The sequence below is a fragment of the Pectinophora gossypiella genome, chromosome 17 (genome assembly GCF_024362695.1).
Source record: "Pectinophora gossypiella chromosome 17, ilPecGoss1.1, whole genome shotgun sequence".
Classification (NCBI taxonomy): domain Eukaryota; kingdom Metazoa; phylum Arthropoda; class Insecta; order Lepidoptera; family Gelechiidae; genus Pectinophora; species Pectinophora gossypiella.
In genome coordinates this window covers 10,809,815-10,831,273 of record NC_065420.1, presented here as the reverse complement: position 1 = coordinate 10,831,273, position 21,459 = coordinate 10,809,815, and the positions used below count along the sequence as shown (strand labels likewise).

At 40.3% G+C, this 21,459-nt stretch overlaps 1 protein-coding gene across 4 annotated transcripts in view; it reads right to left on the bottom strand.

The window, feature by feature from the left end:
* Positions 1 to 21,459, bottom strand: part of LOC126374161 (receptor-type tyrosine-protein phosphatase kappa) — a 249,698-nt gene that overhangs the window by 55,120 nt on the left and 173,119 nt on the right. For 3 of the 4 annotated variants that reach the window (XM_050020632.1, XM_050020633.1, XM_050020635.1), the window contains one exon: positions 20,434 to 20,457. The exons of the other annotated variant lie outside the window; for it this stretch is intronic. In XM_050020632.1, coding sequence (XP_049876589.1) covers positions 20,434 to 20,457 — 24 coding nt within the window. The remainder of the gene's footprint in view (positions 1 to 20,433; positions 20,458 to 21,459) is intronic. 4 annotated transcript variants of the gene reach the window in all.

Sequence of the window (21,459 nt, the reverse complement as noted above, 5' to 3'; positions counted from 1 at the left end):
CGTATCTACAGCAAGCCCTCTAACATAACAAAGCCTGCTCTCCACGGCAGATAAGGCACAATCTAGACGTCACCTGATACCCAGAGAGCAGCCAATTAATGCGATCTCCATAGACAAAGAACTTGCGCGCGCGGCACTTGGTTTAATGCTGTAGGAAATAACTAGATAGGTACTTCGGTTAGAATACAAAATGCAATCTCGTAGTCGCGAGGTAAGTATGTAGTTACATTTGCTTTGCTATACTGTTTATCATACCGATCCGTGATAGGACAAGTAGGACCTTTTTTTGATATGACTTATTGTTTTGCCGCAGATGGCTTTAACTACTTGACTGGACAAATGGGGAGCGCTGAGGGTTCTCACCCGGTAAAAAAACTAAGACAACAGGCCTGAGGGTGCCCAGTTGGGCGCGAACGTCGGCTCAAAGCGTCATCTGAGAGGGAAAATAATTGAAAGAATTAATCAGCCCTAGTGGGTCGATAGCAATAAGCGCTGATTGAAGGAAATCGTCGAAACCGCCGTTGAATCTCCTTATTAGTCACGTTAAAAAATAAAATAAAAAGAAGACCAAATATGGCTGTAATTTCGGTTTACAAAAACATTATGGAATGTTTTTGAACAATGAAAGGATTATATTTTAATTCACAAAAAAATGTTTGTTAAGTCTACATTATCACATTCTATACCGAACACTAATGGTAATATTCCTATTCCATGGATATTAAAAAAAAAAAATTGAAAAAAAATAACGTGTTACTTGCACAGGCTTCCGATCAAGGACGTCTGTTGATAGCGTTCAATTAATTTCTACAGTAGATAAATAATGGCCCCGATTCCTGCAGACACCGCCTAATTTTATTTTAAGTTATATCCGTCATTTTCATATCCGTCGAAAAGGAAAGGGACGGATGATTCACAGCTCTTAATTTTAGGAAGAATGAGTAAATGAATGAATAACCCGGGCGAATCAAAAGGTACATCCCTGGTATGCAATCCGTTTGACGTGCTGTCTACTTAACTGTGTCGGGTTATTGACGGACGTAAAATTTTTAGACGGTTGGTTTAGATTTGTGCTTAAAATTGACGTGTGTTCCATAAATTTTATGCTTGTCGATTACCCGTCCCTTTCCTTTTCGGCGGATAAGAAAATGACAGATATAACTTAAAATAAAATTAGATGGTATTTACAGGAATTAGCACCAATTTGTGCTACTGACACGTGCTTTTACCCAAGCGAATATCTGGATGACCATAATCTAGCACTTATATCCACGCCGTAATTCCTAATGGGGGTGCGTAGAGTGAATTTATACGAAGTAATAAGACATTTTCTAATATAAGTAATAAACAATATATTGTACATGTTCTTTTACCTCTCTTAAGTGGGTTGTGAGGAGGATGACCAACCTCATCAACCCTGATGTCAGGGTTGTAATTGAGCCGCCGTAAATACTTCGTAATTACATCAGTAAGTATTAATTAGGACCAAGGGCTTAACGTGCCTTCCGAAGCACGGGTTAACTTCCTTTCGGACAATCGGGTGATCAGCCTGTAATGTTCTAACTAAACTAAGGATCAAAAAGTGTTTTTTGTGATATGTCCCCAACGGGTTTCGAATCTGGGAACGCCACCAATAATCCGTATAATGGTTCATCATGTTACAAAAGATATGTTCAAGAAGGCAGCTGAGCATACTCAATGATTTTTATTCTCTCCCAACCCAGCATAGAAGAAACGGCCATAGATAGATAGATAGATAAAATACTTTATTGAGCACAATGGACACAAAATACAGATATAAGGACAAAAAGAAAAAAAAAGAAAATAAGAAGAGAATTCTAAATTTAAATATCGAGTTTTTTAAATATAATGTTTCGTGTAATAATGTAATACAGTCATTTATCTTCCTTTAGGTAAAATGATTAATGTACTGGTTACACGATCTGCTGAGAACAGATGTTTCAGTTTACAGAAAAAATTATATATCTTTCATCTTACATTAGATTTTCCTGCCTAGTATTTACTATTTTTCAAGTACTCTTGTATATTTTATGTAGAAAAAGAAACCAATGGATAATTATTTCTGTATATTTATTCTGTATATATTATCATTTGGGTTGTGAGGTGGAATACCAACTTCATTAACCCTGGTTTCAGGGTTATTATTGAGCCGCCAAAGGCTCCTGACATGGCTCATGTAACGATTATTAAATCATAATATAATTATTATAATGAATACATTAAATTAATAGATTTATTTCTGTAAATCACATCTACATCATAATAATACAAATAACACATACTTACAGCTTATATACTTTTAAGTGGCGCAAAAAATGGCCAGCATAATTAATCGAAAATTATTCGTTTTTATTAATTATATGGGCTTCTCACAAAGAGACAATTAATAAATGGAAAAGTATATATACTCGTATTACCTATCAAAATAGCATGTGGAAGCCGTGGTAGCCCAGTTGGTAGAAGGCTTGCCTCTCACTTTGAAGTCGCAGGTTCGAATCCAGCACAAGCCTAAATCAACCATTGTCGAATTCATGCTCGAATCGTAAATGATTATCACGTGCTCAGTGAAGAAGGAAAACATCGTGAGGAAACCTCTCTCTCTCTCTCTCTCCTTGGCAATTATTATATTCCCATCCCCACACCCACAAAATCCCACACTCCCGAGAAAGGCATTTTCAGAGGTGTGTGACCTAACCTGTATTGGTTTTCCCTTCGCGGATTGGAAGGTCAGACAGGCAGTACCTTCTTTAAAAAACCGGAGCTGTTAAATCTTCAGGTTAGATTAAGCGGACCGCGAGCAAAAAAAAACTATCAAAACAGCATGTGCTTCCCTCTGGTTTCCAATTAACGCTGTCGCCGGGATATTATTCAGTGGTTGCTTGTAGTGGAATAATGGAACACTGCAGCTTTGCAGCAAAGCTTTGACTTAGCTGGAGTTCAGAAAGCGGTTTTCTGTAAATGTACTGAAAGGATTTTCATTAAGGGTCCTGATTAGCTTTAAATTCAATGCTTACAAATTCAAGTTCAAAAATATCTTTATTCAGTAGGTAACATAATTGAAAGGAAGTCTGCCTTTGAGAACCACTGAACGAATTTATTTATATGCAGCACTTACATATTGGTGATGATTCCTGTGCACACCATCTAATTTTATTTTAAGTTATACCTGTCATTTTCTTATCCGCCGAAAAGGAAAGGGACGGATAATCGACAGGCATAACATTTATGGAACACACGTCAATTTTAGGTAGCCATTTTAAAAACCCTCCCAAAATTTAATATCAGCTAATAACCCGACAGAAGTTGACAGCACACGTCAAACGGGTTGCATGTCAGCGAGATGCCTATTTTATTCGCCCAGTTTACTCATTCATTTTAAAACCAACAGTTGTCAATCATCCGTCCCTGTCCTTTTCGGCGAATAAGAAAATGACAGGTGTAACTTAAAATAAAATTAGGAGGTGTCTGCAGGAATCGGGGCCATTATTATATTATGTATCGCGTGGTGGAGTATGCTCCATACCCCCTCCGGTTGATTGTGGGGAGGCCTGTGCCCAGTAGTGGGCCGTATATAGGCTATTTATGTTATGTTATGTATGTTGTATCGCCACCAACAAAATGTATGCAGCGTAGATAGATAGATAAAATACTTTATTGAGCACAATGAACACAAAATACAGCAGCGTATCTTGTTGTAATACAAAATCTCTTTATTACACATAAAATAAACATTACCAACAAGACATCAGCTATCGCGGCACGACAACCGCGTCGCGCGCGACGCGGTCGCACTCTGCGTCGAGCGGCCGTCCCGAACGGTCGTTTGTTCAGAGGTCCCGAGCTGCGCCCCGCAGCTCCCCGCGCTGCGCCCCGCAGCCCCCCGCCGCGCGCCCCGCGCCCCGTGCCGCCATTGTCTGCCGGCTACCTGCTGGCGTGACCCTGCCGCCATTCATTGAGCCAACAATAGTTCTTCTCAGAACTTGCTGGCTTATCTAAGTTTCAAGGTTAAAATAACGACTGTTATTTTACAGTTGCATCGATCTTAATTTAAAACCACAGTTTCGTGGTCCTCAGTGGATACCTTGCGGTGTTAACTAAGCTGAGTGGGACGTGGCCCTGGGGCGTCCGCTTGCCTCACTTTGAGGCAGGCATATTACCCGGACGGGGCTAGAACCACCGGCCTTGGGGTCTACCCTAGTCGACTCTAGCTGTCACCCGGGGTAGAGTGACCAATCTCTACCCCTTATTCTTTTCTCTTCGTGTTTCGGGGTGTAAAAACCCTCCGCACTTAGAGCATAGGAACCCTCTTGCACAATAAGATCGGCAAAGGGATACCAGCTTAGGGCACACCATAAGCACACATCCTCTTTGTTAACCCCAACCAAAGAGGCAAAACTCACTCTCACACACCCTCGAGCAATCCCACTCGAGTTGCGAAAGTTAGCGAGCGATCGCCTCAGAGTTTCTTGCGCCGCTTATTCTCTGAGGAACGCTTTTGCGAAGCGGTAGTAATTATTCTATAGCAGATTGGCCGTCCCTTAAAAATGGCCGACAGCTCCGAGCTGTGGGCCGAAATCGGTAAACTCATTTTGACGCATATCTTAGCGGATAAAAGCAGCGCGCTTTACGCTGAGATATGCCGATTAGTACCTCAAGTTGCGGCGTTAACCTTGCCTTCCGCGCCTCGCGTTGATAGCCCTCGTGCCGACCGCGCTTCGTCACCCAGTCTCCCCGCGACCCCCTGCCCCACCGCGTCCTTCGCGTCGTTTCCCGGCCCTGCCCGCCCCGCCGCGTCTCTAGCTTTGTCCCAATCGCGCGCGTCATCTCCTTCCCCTGCTTCCCTCCTCGCCGGTGACGATGAGGTATCGTGCGATGTTCGTATGGACGTTGCCGAGTCCGATTCGTCGTCGGAGTGTGTGGAGTCGTCCTCTTCGGAGGACATATTCACGCTCGTGGAGGGCCGTAAGGGAAAACGAGCCCGCCGTCACCGTGAATCTGAGCCTGCTAAGGTTCAGAAAACGTCCTCGGGAACGTCGATCCCCCCCTCTTCCATCCCCGAGGTCCGTAAGGTCCCTTCCAGCCCTTCTAAGGCTGTCACTGAAGTACAAAAAGGTCCCACCCCTCCGCCCTTGTACATGAGGGACAAAAATAGGTGGAATGAAGTCTCCCTTCGGGCGAAAGAGGAGAACATCGTAATCACCAGCGCCCGCACGACCCAAGATGGGATCAAAATCCAGGTCCCGTCATCTTCTGAGCATAGAAAGCTCACTTCGATTCTAAAAGGTAGAGGAATACAATTCCATACCTACGCCCTCCCGGAGGAACGTATCCTCCGTATTATTCTAAAGGGAATCCCTAAGGAGTGGGAAACCACTCTTGTTAAGGAGGACCTTATTAAAAACGGTTTTCCGGTTCTCGAGGTGCACCGTATGCACCGCGGTCGTGGCCAAGTCCCGTACGACATGGTCACCGTTATATTAGAAAGGACGGATGAGGGCAAGAAGATCTTCAACCTGAAGACTTGTTGCGGTCTATCTGGCCTTAAAGTTGAAACTCCCCATAAGGGAGGCCCCCCAACGCAATGTCATAGATGCCAACTTTACGGGCATTCTAGTAGGCATTGTCATGCCAAGCCTAGGTGCGTAAAGTGCCTAGGTGATCACGCTACCTCGGATTGCCTTAGAGGCAAAAACGAGGTGGAACCCCCTAGCTGTGTGCTGTGTGGTCAGCAAGGTCATCCTGCGAACTATCGCGGATGCACCAAGGCTCCACGCACCCACCATAAGGTAGCTCAACGAAGGGCAGCCCGCGCTGCAGCTTCCCAACCCGGTCCCACTAAGGCCCATATGGCCCCTTCCTCGCACTCTACTCGCGATTTCCCGGCTCTGCCACTCACGCAGACCAAACTCGCGCCACAGCGTCCATCCGCATGGATTCGTCCCCCGGCAATCGTCCGACCCACAAATCCGCTCCGCGCCCAACCTAGTAGCAACTTAGGTATTCCTGCAGCCACTCTTGCGCCTCATCCGGTTCCTGCGATGGCCCCTCAGGCCTCTGCGTTTCCTGTCAACCAGTTTAGGGAATTTAGTATTCTCTTTAAGTCGGCCCTTAGTCAACTTGACAGTTTATTAGACTCCCTGTCCCAATTTAAAGCCTAATAATGGATTGTACGAATAAAAGTAGAGTCAAACCGCGTTCCCTTACAATAGGTTTTTTCAATGCTGATGGCATCTTAGGTCAACGTGCAGAGATTCACGAGTTTGTAAAACATCATCAGGTAAATATTTTATTAGTGCAGGAATCTTTCCTCAAACCCTCTAATCGCGACCCCAAGATGGCGAATTATAATTTAGTGCGAAACGACAGGATCTTTGCGCCCAAAGGGGGCACTCTCATTTATTATAGAAAGTCACTTCACTGTATACCTATAGACCCGCCTGCCCTCACTGACATTGAGGCTTCGATCTGTCGAGTGGGCATGACAGGACATCAGCCAATCACACTAGTGTCGGCTTATCTATCTCCTAATAACTCTAAGAGGTTACTTAGAAGTGACCTCGAAGCCCTCTTTAATCTCAGTAATTCAGTCATAATTGCAGGCGATCTTAACGCTAAACATCTTTCTTGGAGTTGCTTAACAACAAACACAAGAGGCAGGGTATTAGAAACTCTAGCCGAGCCCCTCTATTATGATATAATAACACCATTGCAGCCCACTAGATATCCCCCTGACTTGAACCACAGACCAGAAATACTCGACTTGGCGCTTCTAAAGAACATAAACTTACGTCTATGTTCTATAGAAGTACTACACGAGTTACAATCCGACCACCGACCTGTTATATTAAAACTAGGCTCCCGTTTAGACGCCCCTGATAATCCAGCAACCCCTAAGACAGTACTGGACTGGGAGAAGGTGGCCGAAGGCCTCCAGTCTTCTAGTTCAGTATACTTAGATAGTATCCCAGTAGAAATAGTCTCCTTAGAGGAGGCCTCGACAGCTATTAACTCCCTCACGGATCACGTGAGGTCGGTTTTGAATGAAAGTTCAAAACAGGTTCCGGAGATGGAAGACCATCGCTGGAAACTGCCTACCGACATCCGTGATCTGCTAACGGAGAAAAACGCAGCCACCCGCGCATATGATTCCAATCGCACCGAGGAATGTCGCCGTCATTTGCGTCTCTTGCAGCATACTGTAAGAAAACGTATTAATGACATGCGACAGAATCGGTGGGATAATCTTTTGAGCGGCATTGAGCCCCACCACCAGGCCATCTGGCAGCTGTCTAGGTCTCTTCAAAAGGATACGGTTGTTCCTACTCCTCCTCTCAATAGGCCTAACCAACCCCCCGCTTTTGACGATGACGAAAAAGCCGAATGCCTTGCCGACAGTCTCGAAGCCCAATGTTCGCCCAGTACTCTCCCTATCGATCGTAGGCACCTCTCGACGGTGAACTCTGAAGTTCAGCGTAGGGCTTCTGTACCTCCCACCGATCCTCCTCTTCCACAGGTTACTGAGGAAGAGGTACTAGGTATCATCAAAAGATTTCATACCCGAAAAGCCCCTGGCTCAGACGGTATCACGAATCGTGTCCTTAAAAACTTCGGTGCTCCCCTCATCTGCTTACTAACGGCAATATTCAACGTCGCCATGAGCAACTGCGTCTTTCCACAGCAGTGGAAAGAAGCAATTGTAATTGGTATACCAAAGCCTGGGAAACCTAAAAACGAACCTTCCAGTTACCGCCCTATAAGTCTCCTCAATACCATGGGGAAGATTTATGAGCGGCTCATATTTGCTAGATTACGGGACTACGCCGAATCCAATAATCTTATTCCACCAGAGCAGTTTGGTTTTAGAACCAAACACTCTTGCGTTCAACAAGTGCACCGTATTGTTGAACATATCTCCAGTAGATTAAACTTAAAAAAACCTGTCGCTACGGGAGCGCTCTTCTTCGATGTGGCGAAAGCGTTCGACAAAGTCTGGCACAACGGCTTGATCTACAAGCTTTATTCACTGGGAGTGCCAGACCGTCTCGTGCACATCATACGAGACTTCCTCTCAAATCGAACCTTTCGCTACCGCGTGGAAGGGACGCTCTCGTCACCGCACCCGATACATGCCGGAGTCCCACAAGGCTCCGTCCTCTCCCCTTTACTATTTTCATTGTATACTAGTGACATTCCCAAATCCCCTAATACCGAATTAGCTTTATTTGCGGATGATACAGCCATCTATTCTTCGTGCCGTGGTCGAGTTATGATGACCGGAATCCTCCAACGCGCGGCCAATGCCTTGGGCAAGTGGTTTCGCAAATGGAGAATCGAGGTAAACCCGGAGAAAAGTGCAGCGGTGTACTTTTCAAAGGGCTATTATAACACGCCACGGTCACGCCGTCAACTTAAAATCATTAAGATGTTTGGCAAGCCGATCCCTTGGGAGGAGCAAGTCAAATATCTCGGCGTAGTCTTAGATAGACGTCTTACTTTCAAGGCCCATATCAAACGTGTGCGCGATCGCGCCGCGTTTGTAATGGGCCGTCTTCACTGTCTCCTTAACAAGCGAAGTAAATTGTCCCTTAGGAATAAGGTCAAAATCTACACGACTTGCATCCGTCCGATCATGACCTATGCAGGGGTAGTTTTCGCTCATGCGAGTCCCTCTCAAATCCACCGTCTACAGGTAATACAAAATCGTTTCATGCGGAAAGCCACGGGAGCTCCGTGGTTCCTTCGCAATGAGAATCTGCACATTGACCTAGGTCTGCCAACCATTGCCCAATGGCTCAAATTAGCTTCCAAACGTTTTTTCGATTCTGCTCCGCACCACCCAAATCCCCTGGTAGTTGCGGCTTCCGAATACATCCCGCTTAGGGACGGTACTGAAAAGTATCGGCGTCCGAAGGACGTAATATACGATCCCGACGACCCGATTACTCTAGCCATAGAGGCAGCCAATCAGCTCGCGACACCAAACACTTCAGGACCCCGATACCGACCCCGCCGGCGTGGTCGACGATTTCCCTCATTCAGCGCTTATCGCTATCGACCCACTAGGGTCGATTAATTCTTTCAAATATTTTTCCTCTCAGACGACGCCCTGAGCCGAGGTTCGCGCCCAACTGGGCACCCTCAGGCCTGTTGTCTTAAACGTTGTACCGGGTGAGAGCCTTCAGCGCTCCCCATTTGTCCGGCCAAGTAGTTAATGCCATCTGCGGCAAATCTACAATAAGTCACGTCAAAAAAAAAAAAAAAAAAAAAAAAAAAAGCGCGACGCGGATTATATCGAGGGGCTTTGACCAATATCCGTGCGACGTCATTCTCTGCGTTTATTGGTCAAAATGATTCGCGGCGCGTGCAGCGTGGTTTATATACAGATACTGCTGGTTAAGAAGCGTTTATACAACTGCATACATTTGGTTCTTCTTCTTCTTGTGGGCTGCGAGGTGGATTACCAACCTCAGCAACCCTGGTGTCAGGGTTATTATTGAGCCAAAGGCCCCTGATATGACTCATGTAACGATTACTCACTTACATCAGTAAGTAGTAACCGGGACCAACAGCTTAACGTGCCTCGAAGAAGAAGAAGATGGTTGCACCATCGTGTTCTACATGGTCCGACACGGTATCTTAGTGAGATAAGGCTCTAATAATAAGTTTTCTTTTTATTTTATATATTTCAAGAGGTATACCAACAGTACACACATCGTAAAGGTAAAAAAATATCCAGCAAGCAGCGAAAATAACAACAGTCAGTTTAAAATTGCGGATTTTAACATCATCATCATCATCACGACGCCCACTGCTGGGCATAGGCCTCCCCCAAGGATCTCCACGACGACCGGTCCTGCGCTGCCCGCATCCAACGGCTTCCCGCGACCTTCACCAGATCGTCGGATTTTAACATATTTACTCTCTTTTTTTAACAAATTTATTGAGTCACGTCAGGGGCCTATAACGACTCATTAATTGACACCAGGGTAGATGTGGTTGGTCATCCACCTCACAACCCACACGATAGACGAACAAATTTACTGTCTGTAATAAACATACTTAGTTTACTACTTATAAATTCTGCATATTTTATCCGAAAATGTTTACGAACCCACAGAATTGAATTTGTAATTTAATTTTGTTATAAACTACAACGTTGTTTCACAATTACGTTCATTATAGGCTATTTTCAGATCGTCACCCATACACAATGGCCTGAAATGTGAAATTCAGTCGCTGCTATAATCTCCTGAAATATGCTGTAAAGCTGCTCCCCGGTTTTCAGCACAAAATTTCGTGTTCATTATTATGATTAAATTGTTTCATGTTTACGCGTTTTGCGAAGTTCTGAATTGGATGGCGTTAAATAAATTATTGTAAGTACCTATTGTTATCTGTACCTTAATAAAAACCTAAAAAAAAGAAAGATAGAAGGAAGGGGAAGACCAAGAAGAACTTACATGGAACAGATTAAAGAAAAGGTTAACGTCGTGTCTTATAGGGAAGTCAAGGAATTGGCCTTTGATAGACTGGAATGGAAAATGCTACACCGACAAGAGCGTGGCTCTTAAATTTATGATGATGAATAAAAACCTGTTCACATTTACGATTCCTAATCGCTCCACTTTTGGAGAGTCAGGCAGGCGCAGGCGCTGCGGACGTGATGTGTCAGGAGCAGGACGGTAGCATGTGAAATTCCGTGTTCTTTGCCTACCCCAACGGGAAATGGGCGTGATTTTATGTAAATATGTTGAACACAAGTTATTTTGCAAAACGAAACACAGAAATTCTTCATATTGCCAAAGGCAAAGTTTAATTGAAACCATACAAACCGCACGAGGATACGACAGCAATAAAGTTATTAGAATGGAGACTAACTCGTGTAATTAATTTAAATTAATATAGCGACGGGAATTTGAGCCGTATGGGAGTACAATACAATTATAATTTGATATAATATAATTACTGCATGTTTAATAATATGTGTTATCGCAATTGATTCCCGATTCGACGTTACATAACGCCCTATAGACACTGTACTGGTTAGGTAATTTTCAAATTTTTTTGCTGTTCTGTTTTTAGTTCTTATCCTTTGTTTTGTTGTATTATTTCTGTTTTGAGTTGTTATGTAACATGTGTAATATACTACGTACTATAATGCACTTAATGAATTGGTAAAGCACTGTACATAGTTCAGAGAGGGGGAGCCTGGTGAACTGTAATACGGGTTTCGACTCAGTACAGACTCCAGCTCTCTCAAAGGTATTCTGTCAAAACATTAAATGTACCCATTAGTTATTAAGTGATCCTTTGTAGAGAGAGAAATAAATAAATAAATATAGTGAGGTGACAATCACGCTTACGCCTATTTGAAAAAAAAAACTTTCGGGTGCAATTCTTGTTAATAAAACCTCGCAATAGACAAGCTAGTTTCAATCCAGGTAAAAAAATGTGGTCTCGTTTTTTACCCGGATTGGAATTAATTGAATGATATCTAGGTTTTGTTGATGAAAACCACACAACATGATTTTTTTAAATAAAAAAATAATTAAGTATTATAAAGCATAAAGAAAACATAGGAAAGAGAGGAAGGGGAAGACCAAGAAGAGCTTACATGGAACAGATTAAAGAAAAAGTTGACGTCGTGTCTTATAGGGAAGTCAAGGAATTGGCCTTTGATATACTGGAATGGAAAATGCTACATCGACAAGAGCGTGGCTCTTATATTGATGATGATGATAAAACATAAAAAAAGCCTACTGCACGCTAAAAAGAGGAAAATAAGCCCTACAAACGGCCCTTTTCAAAAAGACAAAATCAGACTTATCTTAATTAAAATTTAAATAAATTAACATCTTATATACTAAATACTTACCAGTTCTAAATCTAATAATTATTATTACGTTATCTACTCTATGTTACACATCTTTCTACTTCTACTACTACTGACATCCAGGAGCAAGTTAGCACGTTCTATAATAATCTAGAAATATTTAGAACTATAAAAAAAAAAAAAACTGTAAATGGTTGGAGCGCATATATTTTACTAGCTATTTTAAACACGTTTATCACTTCTATTGCCTGTGCTATCTGTGTAAAAACGAATATATCTTTTTAAAGCATCGTAAAATCAAATATTTTTGTATACTATATTTTATCTATGAAGCGGTCATCACACAACGCGGTCGAACAAATGCTCTTTCAAAAAAAAGTTACAAGTAGATTGAAGAACTACAGGCTTGCGAATGACACTCGCGACGCGACTAAAACCTTCAGCCAATAGATGCGTGTGGCGTATGCCATCTGCCTACCAATCCACCCACGTCGTTTATCGAAGTAGATAGTGTATGCTGCCTTTTATTGGTTGAAGCTTCGAATGCAAAATTATGAAATGAAACCTATATCGCATCGCGAGTCGCAGGTCTAGACAGACCTTTTTCTTTAATTCCTGGAGATACACTTCCTTTTGAGATCTATGGGACAGTCAGTGATTTAATCTTAATTATGTTTTGAACAAATTTTGCCCTAAATGTCCCACCTATATTGTAAACCTCAAAAACCTAGTTTAATAACGTTTTTTTTGTAGGTAATAGAGCCTAATGTTGTTGAAAACTAAATACAGTGGCGGATTTACAAATTTGCCGCCAGTAGGCTATTCAATTTTTGCCGCCCCTACTGACCTTTGAAATTCGATAGGCTGGTTTTGTTCACAATCATATTAATTATGTTTATTCTTTCTGTTAATGAAATTACAACTTAATGATTTGTGTTCTATCGTCCTCAACACATCGGCTTTTCCCGTTATTAGTACGATTGTGAACTAGGGGAAAGTTGTGTCAGTTTGTAGATTATTTTCACAGCCGACGATTTAGTGAAGTGTATACTGTTGAGCTAAAAACAGCAGCATGTACTAATTATAAGGTTAGAAAAGGTATACCTTGCACCATATGAACCTAGATTACACAAAATTATAATTAGACTGCAAACGTTGTTATTTTTAAATATTTTTTATTGCACTGAGGTCGAAAAACAATGTACTTAAGTGTTATTGTTAAATATCATTTATTGCACTTACAGTTTAAAAACAATACGAACAATATCTATTAAATAATCTGTTAACAATCCGGTTAATGGTGACAATGAAATCAATTTAGTTTTACATTATCTTTTTGCGAGACTTTAAATTTGCAAAATCATTAATTATATCGTCGTATGAAATCTTGTTCATTAGTTCTGACTCTATGCACAAAAGAGATAAGGCGTTAAGCTTTTCTTGACTTAAAGTAGATCGTAGATAGTTTTTTACCCGCTTCAAGCAAGAAAAGCTTCGCTCACCTGAACAGTTTGTCACTGGTGTACATAGTGCCATGCGAAGTGCTATATCCAAGTTTGGATAAATGTTCTCCAAATTCTGTTTTCGCAGGAACAAAGACAGACTTTTTAATGATCCAGAATCTGGTTTTATCAAAACTCTTGGAGAAGTAAGGTGGCATTGAAAGTGCACGCATTCCTGAACTAAATCACTTTCTAAATCATTAGGATACATTTTTTCCAAGGAAATGGCTTTATCCGTCAGGGTCGATGGTAACAACTCACTCATTTTGGTTAGAAATGAAAAAGTCTCGTTAAATCCATTGTAGGCCTTTTGCCGTTTTTCTAACTCGGACACGAGTCTATCTATGAGGACGAGAAACGTGTTAATCCTGAAAGTTTCACTCGCAGTCATTATAATAACTTCTTCAGATGTTTCATCAAATCTTTTTTTTCTTGTCGGTTGTCTTTTTCCGATCTCTGTAGTATACTGCTTCGATACGCTTAATTCCATCGCCTTTTCTTCGTAATATTTGAAATTCTCTCGTTCAGCTACGAAAAACTTACGGAGTGATTCGTAAAGATCGGTAACGGTGATCAAATCTACAGTGGAAGCCTGAATTTGAACATTCACTTTGTTTATTCTTTCCAAAAAAACATTCCACACGACAACCATTACCGCCGTTTCCAATTTCTCCAAATTCAAAATTATTCCCGCCGCTTCTTGTCGCGTTACAGGCTTTTCGGTACAATCATCTTTGATAGATTTCAAAGTCAAAACAACTTCGTGCCAAGAATCTCTTAAACTTTTACACGCGTCCTCTCTCGCTGACCAACGTGTCAGATTCACTCTCTTCAGCGTTTTGCCTTTCCCCATTTCATTCATTAATTTAAGCCAGCGTTGTGTCGAGCTTACAAAAAAAACGTAAATTTCCTGTAGCAGCATGAAAAAGCGACAAGCTTGTGTACACGATTCAGCAGCCACAGTTGCTACTAAATTCAAAGAATGGGCAGAACAAGGCACGTAAAATGCGAAAGGTGCTTGATTTCGAATTTTTGCCTGCAAGCCATTGTACATGCCAGACATGTTCGCGGCATTATCATATGACTGTCCACGACAGTCTTCAATATTTATGCCCAGTGCTTCGAGTTCCGAAATGATGATAGAACACATTTCTTCAGCTTTATGTCCCACTGACGGCAAAAACTTGAGAAATCTTTCACACGGTTCGCCTGATTCCAAAACGTATCTAATTACAAGGGTTAGTTGATCTACGTGTGCTATATCTGGTGTTGAATCGACGATCAGAGAAAAATATTTCGCCCTTCTTATCTCATCTCCAATCTGTTTTAAGATTTTATGACCCATCAAAAGAATAAACTCATCGCAAACGGTCTTGGATAAATAATTGGTCCTTCCTGATCCATGATTCCCAAATCGCTCAATATGACTGGCTAAAAAAGGATCGAATTCCGCTAACAGTTCCAAAATCATACAATAATTCCCGTTATGTGGATCACCAAACTTTTCATTTTTCCCTCTGAAAGCAAGGCCTCTTGAACACAGTCGCTTCACTACGGCAACAACTCTTTTCAGAACATTTCTCCAATAAGTAATCTCTTCATCAATTTGGACCTGTAGTACATTGTCGACACGGCCATCAATTGCACTTCTAGCTTTCAAACTAAGAATACTAGATTTATGACGTGCAGAGTTTTCATGCTGAGATACTCGGTGTTCTGCGTTTTTCCAGTCATTAAATCCTTCGTTCTCAAACTGAGTCTTATGCTCCAATGGACCGAATGCTAAACAAGGTCCGCAATATACAGATCTTTTACTTTCAGAATAAACAAGCCAATTTCGATCTTTCACTTCATTATTTTTCATTTTTCTTTGGAAGATGCTCACTGGCAAGAAACGACTCTGATCGGCATATATTTTCTCACTTTTAGAGAAGTCACAAGATTTGTTTTGATCGAAGCCGGACCTTGCGATAATCTCCCTTAAGGTATCGTTAATTTCCCATAAAGCTGGATCTTTGTTTTGATTTACTGTTGTTAACAGTTGATCATTACTTGTACTTGACGTCTGATTCGGAGACGCATCTTCAATTGTTATAATTATTGATGATTCCTCTACCGCTTCAACAGGCGACAGTTGTTGTTGAGCCTCAGAGTTCAAATCCGTTTCGTTTTCTTTAGATTGGACTGTATCCGTGCATGTGGTTGAAGTTCCTGGTCTTACAACACTGCTTTTACTTTCACTTGTAAGAAAACTGTCAATTCTTATCGTTTTCCGGATAATCTGTTCTTGTTCTTCTTTTTTCAGTTTGGCCTTTTTTTTATACTCAGCTCCACTAAGTCGCTTTCTTCCATCACTCATTCTAACAATTTTGAATAAACAAGAACTGAAACAAAAAAAAAACATGACATTGGTAGTTTTATTTCTCGTAAATAAATACCAGTATCTTTGTTCAGACTTCAGACCTTAAATACTTACCTAATACAAGCAAAGGAAATATATCTACAAAACAAAACGTCAACTTTACAGGACAGTAAAAAAATATTTTTATTAACTTATTATTTGAGAACGAAACTAAAGGAATCATCAATAAGTATAACAATTGAAGATGCATCTCCGAATCAGACCGGAGATACATCCGGCTTCGATCAAAACAAATCTTGTGACTTCTCTAAAAGTGAGAAAATATATGCCGATCAGAGTCGTTTCTTGCCAGTGAGTATCTTCCAAAGAAAAATGAAGAATAATGAAGTGAAAGACCGAAATGGGCTTGTTTATTCTGAAAGTAAAAGATCTGTATATTGCGGACCTTGTTTGGCATTCGGTCCATTGGAGTATAAGACTCACTCATTAAATACGTTTTGTCGTGAAAGATTTCTCAAGCTTTTGCCGTCAGTTGGACATAAAGCTGAAGAATTTTTTTTTGTCATCATTTCGGAACTCGAAACATAACATAACATAAAACATAAACAGCCTATATACGTCCCACTGCTGGGCACAGGCCTCCCCTCAATCAACCGGAGGGGGTATGGAGCATACTCCACCACGCTGCTCCACTGCGGGTTGGTGGAGGTGTTTTTACGGCTAATAGCCGGGACCAACGGCTTAACGTGCCCTCCGAAGCACGGAATCATCTTACTTTACAACAACAACTCGAAACACTGAGAATAAATTTTAATATTACCTAAAGCCTGTCGTGGACAGTCATATGATATTGCCGCGAACATGTCTGGTATGTACAATGGCTTGCAGGCAATTCGAAACCAAGCATCTTTCGCATTTTACGTGGCTTGTTCAGTCCTTTCTATGAATTTAGTGGCAACTGTGGCTGCTGAATCGTGTACACAAGCTTGTCGCTTTTTCATGATGCTACAGGAAATTTAAGTACGTTTCTTTTTTGTAAGGTCGACACAACGTTGGCTTAAATTAATGAATGAAATCGGGAAAGGCAAAATCCTGAAGAGAGTGAATCTGACACGTTGGTCAGCGAGAGAGGACGCGTGTAAAAGTTAAAGAGATTCTTGGCACGAAGTTGTTTTGACTTTGAAATCTATCAAAGATGATTATACCGAAAAGCCTGTAACGCGACAAGAAGTGGCGGGAATAATTTTGAATTTGGAGAAACTGGAAACGGCGGACGGGTTGATGAAACATCTGAAGAAGTTATCACAATCCGTCAGTTTTGCCATCAACTCGCAAAGAAGAAGATTACAATGACTGCAAGTGAAACTTTCAGGATTAACACGTTTCTCATCCTCATAGATAGAGTCGTGACCGAGTTAGAAAAACGACAAAAGGCTTACAACGGATTTAACGAGACTTTAATTACTAACCAAAATGAGTGAGTTGTCGACCCTGACGGAAAAAGCCATTTCCTTGGAAAAAGAATATCCTAATAATTTAGAAATTGATTTAGTTCAGGAATGCGTACACTTTCAATGCCACCTTACTTCTCAAAGAATTATGATAAAACCAGATTCTGGGTCATTAAAAAGTCTGTCTTTGTTCCTACGAAAACAGAATTTGGAGAACATTTATCCAAACTTGGATATAGCACTTCGCATGGCACTATGTACACCAGTGACAAACTGTTCAGGTGAGCGAAGCTTTTCTTGCTTGAAGCGGGTAAAAAACTATCTACGATCTACTTTAAGTCAAGAAAAGCTTAACGGCTTATCTCTTTTGTACATAGAAGTCAGAACTAATGAGCAAGATTTCATACGACGATATGCATACATACACAGCCTATATACGTCCCAGTTTTCAGACTTGATTCACCTGATTGTCCGAAAAAGTAAGATGATTCCGTGCTTCGGAGGGCACGTTAAGCCGTAGGTCCCGGCTATTAGCCGTAAAATCACCTCCACCAACCCGCATTGGAGCAGCGTGGTGAAGTGTGCTCCACTACCATGCTGCGTCCGGTTGATGACGATATAATTAATGATTTTGCGAATTTAAAGTCTCGCAAAAATATAATGTAAAACTAAATTGATTTCATTGTCACCATTAACCGAATTGTTAACAGATTATTTAATAGATATTGTTCGTATTGTTTTTAAAATGTAAGTGCAATAAAAGATATTTAACAATAACACTTAAGTACATTGTTTTTCGACCTCAGATAATAAGTTTTTTTACTCTCTGTAGAGTTGACGTTTTGTAGATAGCAGTGTTTGGTACTTAACTAACCGTCGATATTTAAGTATAATATAACAAAAAATGCGAATTTATATGCAACCGTTACAAAACAGCATCAAATTGAATTACTGATTCGATAATGATGATTTATTTTATTGTAATACATTCGAATTAGGTACTTACCTACTAAAAGTATGTATTGTATTCACCAGTGATGTGATGTTATGAAATTAATCATCCAATCCACTAAACACTTGAAAAAATATTAAAAATATACCACACAACCAGAAAAATGTGCCCTCGAAATGCAAATATTAATATTTACCTACTTAATTATTAGAAATTTCAGGACGCACTACCGAGGTAACTTTTCATATTTTGTTTTTGTTTTGAAGTAAATAGGTACGGGACTGAACTTCCCCGCTTGTATCGCCACTCTATATCTATCTCTCTTGCTCCCGCACTCAATGCCTATGCCGCCTACATCAGCTCCCGCGCGCGGCAGCCCGATCGCGACGCGGGATGCGCTCGTGGCTCGTGCTTTCATTTCAGTTCGTCCAGACGCTCATAGCGAACGGTCATGTCATTCGTTCCCGCGCCGCAACCCAAAAACGAGTACGCACATACATACCTACTACGTACCTAGTAGAAAATAAATATTTAAACGTTTGTCATTTGTTTCTTTGTGTATATAATAATGTTTTTATTTTATTTCTGTGAGATAAAAAAATTTTTGGACCAAATTTGCCGCCCCCTAAAATCTGCCGCCCTAGGCTCCAGCCTACTCAGCCTACTGGTAAATCCGCCACTGACTAAATATTAGTTCCGAACAAAACTTTCTTCAAAATCCTCAAAGCCAAATTATTGCCAAACTACACACCGTAAGCTTCAGTTATAGCTTAACTAAATTTAGTTTAAGTTATTTTCAATTTCTAAAAGCGTTGTGTTAATCTAAAACCACTCCTAGTAGCATAAGTAAGCGCGCGCACTATTTTGCTTCGTAAACCTCTAAAATATTTATAAGTATATCAAACAATTAAATTAAGAAGGCATTTGAGATATTAATCCTCTACAAATCGATTTTAAAACTCATAATCATAGCTATCATGGTTGATCATTAGGGTGCAATTAAGTTTATTATTTGTCTTCATAGCATTTCACGGGGTTTACACGGGTTACGTTGTCGCGCCCAGTGCGATAAAACACCGGGATTTTTTACCAGTAGACGCAGCAAATGCTGCCTACGTAGATAAACATCGTACGATTATTGGTCAAAACCGCGCAGACCGCGTTGCTTAGCATGTTTCCACAGATTAAAAGATGCTAATATAATTATTATGAACTGTCTGGGATTTCAACAATTGTTTGCAGATTAATTTTGTATAAGTTCGATACTCCTTTCTATACGTTTTTAATTTCATGATTTATAATAAAATATACTACGTTACTTTTATTTTACTGTTATTTCAATATTTATATTCCTGTTATAAATAATAGTTACTAGTCGAATTACGTAAGTAATTGCATTTTCAATCGTATACCTTAAACATATAGATTGTATGTGATTCAGTATATATTTTATTTTTAGCATCTCTGCAAAATACTTTCATGATAGGACTACTGCAAAATAATAAGTGTTCATAACTCTGCTAGAAGCTCTGCTGTAGTGCTCTCTGTATTTTGTGTCCATTGTGCTCAATAAAGTATTTTATCTATCTATCTATCTAGAAAACAACATGTCGTTGTGCATCTACTTTATTACTTCCAACTAGTGGCTTTGTTTTCGCACTGGAAGTAAACAACTTTATTTCTTTAGAGATTTCATTTGCAGTTGATATAAAGTTGAGTCGCTATAAAATCAACTGCGGTATAACTATATCTGAACTGTTTTTGCTTTTAATAAACGCAACATAGGCGGTGTTCAGATTCTTCACGACAATAAAAGTTTTCTTCATAATGTATTTTGTACCCGTGTAGTTTAATGACAGTTTGAAACTAATTTAATGTAAGTTTTGTGTAACAGTAAGTACCTCAAATGCCTTTGATATGAGTCACTATTTGTTTGACTTGTGCCTAAGTAAATTCTCTCTAGTGTTTGCTCACAAAATGAAACTACATCATTTGGTTACTTTTGCTCTTTTTTTACTTTCTTTATTTATATCTAAATAATTCAAGGTATTCGTTTAAATTCGTACTATTTTAGCTTTCCATTGATATAATTTATAATTATATGAGTTTTGCTATACGTAACTGTAGGACGACTATATTTTTAGAGCTTAAACTAAGATAGAATTAAGTTTAGTCCGCTATAAACAGCAGCAACAATTTTCGAATCATTCTAACCTAACCTAACCTAACCAAAAGCGCTCTAAAGGCGAATGAAGCATTAGTTCTAATCTAGCGAACGAAGCCGCTAACACAAATTTCTCACAACCACTTACTTTCCGGTTTAAAGGTCACTCGGTCTGAAATCATAAAATACGCCATTAATCCCGTGTCAAGCCGTTTATGGCCCATAAACCGCCATAAACTCCCATAAACTCCTATGTTTTAACCTTGACCGTGTCCGGGAAAAAATCCAAGAAGCGATAAACATCAGGCAGGCACGTAATCAGGGTATGACGGGGCGCAATATCTATTATTATTTAGCGCCCCCTATGCTAATAATACACATTATGACCAACATTATAAAAAAAGTAATGTAAAAATATCAAACCGATGTTTCGGTTCATTTCTTCAACACCATTGTTTCTATTGTAAGAGTATAAACTAGACTTATTTTAAGATTTACTTTTTAAATTCTAAAAATCATATCCTGATTAAGAATCTGCCAATATAAACCGCTTAAGTGGAAAAGTCCTAGATAATGCTAAGCACTATTCTTTATGACTCAAAATACATCTTGCTCCACCACAATATGAATTTTCTACCTACTTAAATCTAGTAAAATGTATGCCTAAAAGAAAATTAAAAAAAAAAGAACATGCAAAAGTATTGGGGTTTCCTACTACTCAAAGGTGAAAAGATTGAAAAATATTACTTTTAAACCTTTCTACAAGTAAAAAGCGCATCTACCATAAGTTTTAGATTTATATTTCGAACTTCAAACCTTATTTGAAATAAATAAGTAAAGAGAAAAATATTAAAGTTACAATGAAAAACATAATAACAAATAAATAATAGTAACATAACATAAATCGCCTATATACGTCTTACTGCTGGGCACAGGCTTCCCCTCAATCAATTGGAAGGGGAATGGAGCATACTCCACCACATTGCTCTACTGCAGTAGAGCCAACATGCACTTGACGGAGTTGTTTTTTTTTTGACAGTTTGACGTGCCCTCCGATTTATGAAATCATCTTACTTTTTCGGACAATCAGGTGATTCACCTGCAATGTTCTTATCAAATGAAGGTCTCACAAAGTGATTCCGTCAATGTCCCCATCGGGAATCGAACTCAGACC